This window comes from Falco punctatus, assembly GCF_963210335.1.
Source record: "Falco punctatus genome assembly, contig: scaffold_23, whole genome shotgun sequence".
Taxonomy (NCBI): Eukaryota; Metazoa; Chordata; class Aves; order Falconiformes; family Falconidae; genus Falco; species Falco punctatus.
In genome coordinates this window covers 2,750,500-2,761,122 of record NW_027660078.1, presented here as the reverse complement: position 1 = coordinate 2,761,122, position 10,623 = coordinate 2,750,500, and the positions used below count along the sequence as shown (strand labels likewise).

At 44.3% G+C, this 10,623-nt stretch overlaps 1 protein-coding gene across 1 annotated transcript; it reads right to left on the bottom strand.

Moving 5' to 3' along the window:
* Nucleotides 1-2,630: 2,630 nt before the first annotated feature.
* Nucleotides 2,631-9,023, bottom strand: LOC308058094 (uncharacterized protein). Its single transcript, XM_080412100.1, has 4 exons — nucleotides 8,773-9,023; nucleotides 5,077-5,315; nucleotides 4,088-4,237; nucleotides 2,631-3,105 (listed from the first exon to the last, which is right to left on the bottom strand). Exons 1-4 carry the CDS (start codon nucleotides 8,803-8,805, stop codon nucleotides 3,063-3,065), a joined length of 465 nt encoding a protein of 154 aa, XP_080268226.1. The 5' UTR covers nucleotides 8,806-9,023; the 3' UTR covers nucleotides 2,631-3,062.
* Nucleotides 9,024-10,623: the final 1,600 nt, after the last annotated feature.

The following is a 10,623-nucleotide window of genomic DNA, read 5'->3' as shown; positions in this document are numbered from 1 at the left end:
AGGGCTCTGCAGTTGTCCTTGCTGAACTGCCTACGGTGCCTGCTGGCCACCCCTGTCTGACGTGATGTCAACAGCGATGAGAAACCTCACGCCTCCGGGTCTAGCTCAGGAGTGTGGGGAAAGGGGCAATCCCAAACTTGACCTTTCCAACAAACAAACAGGTAAGCAAACAAATGCTCTAAGCTCTGGTTTGACTTGCACTGGGTGGAGTTACCAGAAATCCTAGTATTATAGGCCCACTGAAGCTGCAAGGACAAAATGAAAAAAAAAAACCACCACCCAACCATCTCTCAAATCTCTCTTATAAATCTGATTTCCCCATACACACTCTCTTGCTCTTTTCTTGCTAGAAAACAAAGTTAGAACAACATCCAGAAGACTGTACATGGAGCTGGTATCCGGACGTTTTTCCCCTCTCCTTCATAGCATAACTGGCCCACGGGATTCAAAAAACCCAAACCCAAAAGACTGGAAACTTCTCATCCTGTTGCCTGCACCATCAGTGTCTTTCGGAACAAAACCACTGACAAGATAATACATTATCAGACCACAATTTACATACTTAAGGCTTTGGATATCCCTTTTCCATTCTGCTTCTTGGTGAGCCAATACAGATTTCAAATCTTGAGTCTTCTCCGCTCTGAACTGTGACTCCCTCTTTTCATCTCCCAATTCCCTTACTTCTCTTGAGAGCGCTTTATACTGATTTTTCTGACGTTCTATTCTCTGTTCATATTCAAGAAGCATGTTTTGCATTTTCAACAAAGTAGCAGAACCTGGTTTGAGACAGAAAAGACACAAAGCTGCACAAATACTGCCCAATGCTGTTCAATGCTTTGCTGCATTAGGTGCAGGTGGCAGGTCTCGGTAGTGGGAAGGTCCCTGTGAGAAGGAGCCAGGGGTCGTCCCGTGCTGGACATGGACGGTTTCGATGGACCCACCGCAGGGCACAGCTGAGCCTCTCAGCCGTGCTGGCAGCTCCTCAGGAAAAACAAACGTAGGAAAGGGCGAAACCACCACACGGGCAGAGAAGGGGAAAAGCATGTGAAAACCAGCCCCGCAAACGAACACCCAGGTCAGCGAAGGAGGAGGGAGAGGTGCTGCTCCAGGTGCCAGAGCAGAGATTCCCCTGCAGCCCCTGAGAGAACCATGCTGGAGCAGATACCCACAGCGCAGTGCTGCGCAGGACCCCGTGCCAGAGCAGGCGGATCCTTCCCGAAGGACCTGCGACCCATGGAGGGCCCAGGCTGGAGGAGATTTTCCCCAAAGGACTGCAGCCTGGGGGAGGACTCACACTGGAGCAGGGAAAAGGGACGAGGAAGGAGCAGCAGAGAGAAACTGCTACGTCCCGACTGCAGACCGCAGCCTCCCCGTGCTGCCTGGGGAGGTGGCCGGGAAGGAGCGCAGCAGAGCTTGAGCAGGGGGGGTGCCGACGTGTCCTTCTCAGGTTTTGGGTCTTTGTTTCTCACTATCCAAATGTATTTTAATCGGTGGAGTCTGTTTGGCCAGTGACAGTCACTGGGAAGTGACAGCCCTGCCTTCACACTGACCCACAAGCTTTTTCACCCCGTTTTGTCAAGGAGGGGCAGTGGCAGCACTGGGCGGGGAGTTTGGCCTTCGGCCAAGGTTAACACTTGCCTAATGAAATTTTAGCATAGTTTAAGAGCCCTAGTAAGTGATGCTTATGTTTATATAATGCCTTGTGCATATATGCAAGCATCTTGATTTCTGTTATACATTTATTTTTTTATTATTTTTAAGCAAAGCCATTATTTTGCTTTGTCATTAGCTGTTGAGGGGTGTGCTGGTTGTGGCTGGGATAGCGTTAATTTTCTTCACAGTCGCTGGTACGGGGCCAAGTTTTACAGCTGTGCCGCAAACAGGGTTGGTAGCACGGGGATGTGTTCCTTATGGCCCAGCAGCGCTCACACAGAGCCAAGGCCTTTTCTGCTCCTCACCCCACCCCACCAGCCAGCAGGCTGGGGGTACGCAAGGAGCCGGGCCGGGACACAGCTGGGACAGCTGACCCCAGCTGACCCAAGGGATGTGCCATGCCACGCGGCATCATGCTCAGCATATAAAGCTGGGGGAGGACGAAGGAAGGGAGGGACATCCAGAGTGATGGCACTTTGTCTTCCCAAGTATTTGTTATGCGTGATGGAGCCCTGCTGTCCTGGAGATGGCTGAACACCCGCCTGCCCATGGGACGTGCTGGATGAATTCCTTGCTTTGCTTTGCTTGCGTGCGTGGCTTTTGCTATTAAACTGTTTTCATGCCGACCCATGAGTTTTCTCACTTTTCCCTTTCCGATGCTCTCCCCCACCCCACTGGGGTGGAACAAGTGAGTGGCTGTGTGGTGCTTAGGTGTTTAGGTGTGGCTGGGCTTAAACCACATCAGGGGGATATAAAGAAGAAAAAGCTCTTGCTGACTTTTGATGACCGCATTAGAAGGAGCTGAACTGTACTTTGCAAGAAACTGCTTCTCCAGCTCTGACTAGACAGAGAACCAATGATAATGTAAGGCACTTGGCTGATAATACAGGCAACATCTCGGGTCAGGTGACAGTTTCACAGCTTTTGAGGGGGATCTCTAATCATAAAGAGATACTATATCAAATAAACAATACTTAGGAGTGCATACAAAGAAACCATGTTTTAAGGGGAACTTGTAACAGCTGAAGACGGTGACTTGAAAACATACCGGTATGATCCACACGAAGCTGTTCTAACAGCAGCATAGCCTCCTTGTAGGTTGAAGTTCGTAATTCCACATCCTCTGAAGTTGGGTCAGATGAGCGAGTTAAACCAGGGTCATCAGTTACTTCCACTGGGATGCTGACCTACAAAAAATACAGTACTTTCTGTAATTCCACTTTCTAGTATTACAGACCATTACAAATGCATGAATGATTCATTCTCTCCTTCACAGCCCACAGATTTGTCTCAAATACAATAAAGCTGCATACCAGCAGCAATTTGTACATCTGGTTGATCACTACATAAACACTGCTCCCATCTAAGTGATTAAAAGTTGATAGAAACTGTTTATCAAGAACTTCGTTTTACAGTACCTTGTTCTTTTCACTCCCAGTTGTTGCTGCAGGTCTAGAAAACAGAAATATATTTCAGTACTGGAATGCTTACATTGCAGTATGAATAATACCTGAAGTTCGTTTGAAAACCTCATTTCAGAAGTGAATTAAACTAAAATCTGGTATAGTAACTTCGCTAGATATAGTTCAAGACTGAAACAATTATTGTGTGCTATTAATGTCTACCGAAAGGCTAATTTTTCCGCAAAATATTAAGCAAATAGTTGAAATAACTGTTCCCTAAACTTCACGCAAAGTGACAGAAATCTTACAGCTACAGACATGTAGCTATACGCTTACGTGCATTCCCTGTTTAATACCAGGGGTTTAGCTCCCTTCAGTACCGAGAATCCTTCTCCTACAGGTCAAAGAACTGTAATTTTGGATTCTCTGGTGTCCTGGGTCTGGCTGGGATGCAGTTTATTTTCTTCACAGCAGCCCACACAGGGCTGTGTGTTAGATTTCTGACCAAAACAGTGTTGATAACACACCAGATTTTTAGCTAGGGCTGAACAGTGTCAACAACTTCTTTTTCTCACTTTGCCACAACCCGCACAAGTAAGTTCAGGGTGGGCAAGAAGTCAGGAGGGTACACAGCTGCAAGAGAAAAGGTGGAGCGGGGAGCAGGGCAAAAAATCCTGAGATACCTGCAGTGAAAGAGTGATGTTGCTTTTCTGTAAGTCTCTCCTCGCCCTTTTTAAACACATAAAATACTTCTAGGCCTGTGCACACACTCATGTAATTAATCAGAATTTGTGCACAGTGACCTTATCATTAACTTGGCCAGCATGCTCAAAGCACTCTAAACAACAGCAAAGTGTTTGTCAACACAAAGTGCACCAGGTAGTGTGGTCACAAGAAAGAACAAAAATCTTCATATGCATCAGGTTTACAAAAAGCCTCAACACACAACAAAACCCCAAACTTGCCTCTAGCTCTTAGGCCAATTTACATCATTAAGTAAGTTTTGTTTTCAACGTTCCTTTTATGCATACCTTCCTTCATCCTCAGATGTTTCACTGGAAGTGCTATCATCCTGTACTTGACCATGATTGCCACTGGAAGAGCTCATCTGCTGATGAGCCTTCTGCTTTGAAGGCTGCCTTCTACTTTTCTTTGCAACTTTGGCATTCAGGGCAATTTTACTGCATTAAACAGAAAGGGGAAAAAAAAGTAAATCACCAAGTGAGTAGGCTTACAAAAAATATTTCTGTGAAACAGACATAAGATGATGTCCAGAAACGACTGAGACAAAAAATATCTACTATAAAAACACAGACTTGACTGCAAAGATCGTGGAAGATACCCAAGTACTTAAAAAACCTGCCCCTAGGAGTGAGGGGGACATGTGGAATCTGAGCTAGAGCCAGGTTAAGCTGGAATACCTATAATATCCATGTTACAGAAAACATCTAGAGCAGAGATTCCTTTGAAGGACAGACAGGAAAAAACTCCTGCTTTAGGTTTACATAAAAATACGTGTGCCTTCTTTAGACTTTTGAGATTCGTTTGGTAATGTCATCTTTTCCCCTCTCCCGACAAAGGGCATATTAACTTAATGAAAAGGAAAACACCAACTGCACGGAGATCACTAAAATCACCTAGAAAAGGGAGTAGTAGCAAACCCCAGGTTCCTACTTTTCTTTTCTAGGTGGCCATTTCCTACAAAAATAACTGCTTTTTCCAGTCTTCAGTTCTGGTTTTGAAGATGCATTTTGCCTCAGTATTGACAAGGAAATCACAGGAATTTGGGTGGGGGTTTTATTTTTTATTTCCTTTTCTTTTTTTAGAGCAGGCAATAGATTTGAATATCGTGAGCGTTGTGTTTTCTAAAAAGACATTTTCTTCACTTTTGGAGAAGCAGTGGACTACTCACTATGGCTTTCACCACTGAGGAAACTACTTCACCTACCACAGTATCAGAAAACCTAAGACACTTACATAGTACTACAAATAAGAACTAGAGATCATTTCCTTAGCTTACCATTTCATTGGCATTTCAATCAATTTTGAGCTCTCCCCAGATGAAAAATTCTTTTTGTCTTTTTCTTCTATAGTGTTTTCATTCTCCATTTTCAAACAGTCATTCTTCCTTACAGTAATCTTTTGTTTCATTTGCCGATTAGTGATGTTGTCTGATGGTATATTTAATTTACCAAGACATTCCTGTTTCGCCACCGCCTGCACTTTTGAAATTCTTCGTTTGCTTTTTTCCTTCTCAACCTATAAAAAGAAAGTTAAGCTTCATGTATTTCTTAGTAGTTCTAAAAGACAGAAACACCACATCCAAGATTGATTAATTCAGGGTTTACCCCTGAAATAATATAACATTAGAGAAGCCTTTTCACAAAATTACACTACAAAGCGTATCACGTCATTGAAAGTGCTTTGAATTCACTCATGATTAAAGATAACAAGAAGACAGCCCTTAGAAAGAAAACAATAGTGTCTCTTAAAACATGAGAACAACAATGAAGTGAAAGCATTACTGATGGACAAAGAGTTAGGAGGACTGCACAATGTCAGTTGTAACACCGCCAGAAAAGAATATCAAGTGGAACTGCGCTGGGCTCCTGCTCCCTGAACAAGGGGAGAAAAGAAAAAAAAAAAGATCCCAAACCCACAAACACAAATGGTTTCACAGGAAAGAGGAATTTTAGTGAAAGGCAATGAGGACACACCATGCAGATATCACAGCACATGAATTATTAGTCAAGACCCTGTTCAGAAGCTATTTTCATTCTTTGATTCAGAATCAGAACCGATAGAGTTCTATGGATTTCTTCTTAAGGCAATGTAGTGATAACTACTTGCACTGGAACCCAGTGCCACCTGCTGTTAAACTGGAGCAATAATGCATTCCGTTTTCCAAAAATGGGGAAAAAGACAACTCTCCACTGCTCTCTTTGTTCACAAGTAACATTTCCATTAGAACAAACCCCAATTTGTAGGAAGCATCCTCCTTTAATGATGAATAGCTAAAGTGAACAGGACCGTTGATCCACAGCGAGATTAAAGAATAAAGAGTAGCAGGTGAACTACCTCTTCTGGCAGCTGTACCTTCTCTTTCTCCAAAGCCAGGAATACTATTTGCAGCATTCCTACCTTACCCTTAAATCTTCCCGTATCTTGGTTTAGTTCTTCATCAAGATTCCTTTTCAGCATGACGTATGATTGCTGAGCATTTGCAAAAAGACTTTCCATTTCTGTTTCTCCTATTTTGTTGTTAATAGAGCAGTCCCTGGGAAAATCATCACTAAATCCAGAGTCTTTTCCAAGTTTCCTCTGTTACAAAAAGTGCATTTTCATCACGTGTAGAAACTGGTCTTATTTTAGGAATAATATTAGAAATGTCATCCAAAAGACTTGTTTTAAAGCTGTATCTCGGGGAGTATTCAGGACTTCCCACTGCATTTCTACTACTTCCAGTTTCATTCTCTTCCATTTCCATAGAAGGCATTTTTTTCTCTCTCTCTTTCTCTCCTTCTGCTAGAGGCATCTTTGTATCATCGATATTGTTTGTGCAATCTTCTTCATCTGTACTCCAGGTATCTTCCATGTTTGCATTTCAGTTATCTTGATCAGAAAGGACACCAAGACTCGGATTACAGTTTCCATTTTGGGTACTTTTCCACCTAGCATAAGTTTAATATCTCCAAATTCACTTTACTTTCTAAGCTGTTACTTGATTCCGTTGCATGAGATGAAACAACATGAGAACTCTTCAATTCAGCACTGAAGCCATCTTCTGACATTTCTTCCACAAGGGAAGTAGTTCTCCCACTTTCATTAATTTCACCAAGCAGCTGCTTTAGCTCTGCTGTAACATTTTTACAATTTGTTTTCAATTCCCTTTTCTCATTTTCAACCCACATTCTTGCATATCTTTCTTTCCAAGGTCTTGGACTTAACTGCTTGTCAGCACTGTGCAATTCCTCATTTTCTGCTGTGAAATTTCTGATGTAAAACTTCTGCCTTACCAGTGTGATTTTCATTTGCTGTTTTTTTCTATTAAGTTGGTAGTTTCTAAAATATATTTATCCTTAAGTAAACAGGTACAGACAGAAAGATTATCAAGAAAAATTACTACAGTTAATCCATGCAATTTCTGTTGCAAACTCATCCTATAATAGAAATAAGGCATTTTGAAAGCCATTTTCACTACAAAAATCAAGGGACACTAAATGAAAGGTTCACTGCATCACCATCTTCTTAACAAGAGAAGGACTCAGAGACAGCAGTTTCTTGGGTTAGGTTTGCCTAGGCATTAGGGTTCCTTTTACCTTTTCGCCTGCTTGCTTGCTGTAACTGCCGGCATTTGTCACAGAGCATGTTTATTTTTCGTGTTTTATTGCTTTAATACCGTTTTTCATTAAAACTGCCAACATTTTTCTCACCCACCCTCCTCCCTCCATCGCGCTTTACCGTCTGGCATTGTACAGTCCCCGGCCACCTAAGCTAACCCAACGGGAATGAACATGACAAGCTTCTTACCGTTCACCACACAGAGAACTGGCTAAGGGAGGATTATTTCTTCACCCAAGCTTCAGAAATAATAAATTCCACTCCAAGGTGCAAAGGAAAGGATTTATTAGGGAAACCTGCCTGCTCCTGCCCTCATCCCAGGAATCAGGAACCCAAGCTCGCAGGAAAACCGCACCATGCCTTAACCCTACCCAGCGCCCTCAAGTCCCTGTCCCCACGCTCTGTTTCTCAACAGCTCCCACTGCTTCTGCCCCATGTCACAGTCCTGCCCACACGCCCCTTCCCCTCGTGGTGCCTCCTGAAGAGGGCCTGCAGCCTTGGTGTCCCAGCGGGCTGAGACCGTCACGCTCCTCGCGCTCCTCTCGTCAGCCAGGCCCTGTTCTCCCGCGGCAAAGACCCCTCCGCTCACAAGAGGGAAGGAGCACCTCAGCCAGACACCACCTGTCTCACCCTCCCCCTTCCCAAGCTCACTGGCCAACTACTACCACCTTGCAACAGGCTTAAGTCCTGCGCTTTGCCTGCTAGAATTAGGCACGTCCCTCTCTCGTGACGCCCGGCTGTGGGGTGGAAATCATTTGCTACGCTGTCCCTTCGGGTGTTCCAGAGGACGCCAGACCCCGCTGTGCAGCCCTGCCCCGCACGCCCGCCACAAGCAGGACGCCTGCCTTATTCCCCTCTAGGATACCCTCCGAGAAAACCCTTTTCAAACACTTCACGTGGCCAAACAAGAGCGTATTTTGCAGAGGCTGGGGAAGCCTCAGAAAGGTCACCACATTTCAAGGTGTTCTCTTTGATCTTTGTCTTACAAAAGAGGAATACCGGCGTGTTTCATCAAACAGATCAGCATATTATAGACAAATCTCCCTCTTCACTTGAACGTGCATTTTGCACAGGCAATAAAACCCACATTTGGCTGCACTGTTTCTCAGAAGTGCACAAGAGGAAAAACACCCCTCAAAATGTAAGCAAACCAACTGAAAACAAATCAGTGTAACAGCAAGCATCCGACATAGTGACAAGGATTTAACCCCACCATAAGAAGACTGTATCCAACTTTACTTCAGACTGTAAACACAGCCTTCACCTACAGGACGTCCCTTCTGCATTATTCCCCAACTGGTACGTTTTCTTTACCTTAGTGTATAACACAGCCTACTGAATCAGACTGCAATCCAAAATACTTGGGTTTACATACCTGCACCCCATAATATTCAATGCCACCATTCATGTCTTCTTTTTCAGCTCATTATGACATATGAAAGGTAGATCCCGAGTTCTCACCTGCAGTGAAAAACCACACATTTTTATAAACAGTATGACTTAATACTACTTATTTACACCTAGAGTGCATCTTGAATCACCCTACTTGTGACAAAAATCTTAACATAAAATAAAAAAAATACTACATGCAGGACTGGCCATTTAGTAAAGGAGAAATCCTTCAGATGAGAGTTCTACGCCAACAGCAAAAACTTCCGTGCCATTCTACACTCCAGATGCTCAAGAGACAGCGTCACAAACTCCAGGCAGAAGCCCTTCACAACAAACCCTGAACTTTCAGTCACATTTTAGCTCCTAGGCAAAGCGTAACAGTAAGGTATCAAAAATTAAGACGGGGGGAAAAGTGCTTGGCCAGATCATAGCTTTCTTCTGCTACGTTATCATCCAAGAATGTCCAGGTGTTCAGACAGGTCAGCCCTAAACCACATACACTTTCAGCACTATGCCACAAGAACCCGAACCCAAAGAGATACAAACACATCCAAAGGACACGTAATGCAAACAAGGTAACTTCCTTTACAACTTGCCAGCAAGCGCCGTGACAGCTGGTGTTAATTAACAAATACTAAGCCCTTCATTGCTATAGCGCGCACCCACACCGTAAGTGCATTCCTAAGGCAGACATCGATAAAAGCTCACTTCAGCCTGTACGTGTTTACAGACAAACATTTAGTCCACCACGAAGTTACCGGTGTGGCGCTCCCCTGAAACAATCCGTGAGCGTGCTCCGTGTCTGTCTGCAGCTGGAAGCAACACACCAGGTGATCCTTCTTCCGGACTTTCAGAATCCGTCTGTAGAGCATAAAACACGGGCGTGAGCATCGGTACAAATTCTCAACTCATTTCTACGCAAAATGTTCCTGCTAAGCCAACTTGCACAGCATGGAATCACAAAAGCCTTTGATCAGCCCCTTGGAAAGGGCACGTCAAGACACAGTATATGGGAAAATCACAGCAGACTTGTGTGTTTTCAGATCTTAGGCAAAAACCTCACAACTCATCTAAACTAGTCTGTCACGCTGGCAAACTGCACAGCCGCAAGGGAGAATTAACACGGTAACTCGAGCTGTGGGTTGCCAACCCGTAACTGCAGGTCTGGGGGGGACCCAACTTTCGGACTGAACTGGTACCCGATACTCAAATTTGTGCTGATGTTCCCCAGGCACACGTCCTGCAGTGGGGAGCGAACACATTGCTACTCCCAGTTGCAAGGGTTGAACAAAGACTATTTGGGCTGAACAAAGACAAGCAAGACAAAGCTTACAGAAACCAAGGCTACAAAAAAAACCAAAAACAACACAGCAGCATTTTAGCCTTGTATTTTTAAGAAGCGGGTGGGGAAAGAGTTCCTTCTTCCTCACAAGAAAAGTCAGAGGGCGTAAGCTACAGACTCTGCTCGTTTTCTTCTAACCCATTACCACAGACAGGAAGAACTAAAAGGGCAAACACAGCCAGCACGTGTGGTATTTCTGTTGAACGCTACTCTCAAAAACGGCCAAAAAGGTAGAAAGGCTCTTTCCCAAAGCAGCTCATCATCTAGGCTGCAGACCCTAAGGGCAACCACTGAACACGTCAGCGGAATAGAGTTGTGTGGTGAAAAAGCAACAATCCCGCCAGCCCCCATGAGGAGCTCAGACTATTTTAAGCAGCAAGAAACTTCACTGCCGCAATACTGTACCAGAAACCCAACTCCAAGGGCCAGTTGCCATGAGACCCAAAGCATTAGCTCGACCTACCTTCATCCCAAGCCTCGCTGAACAGCTAG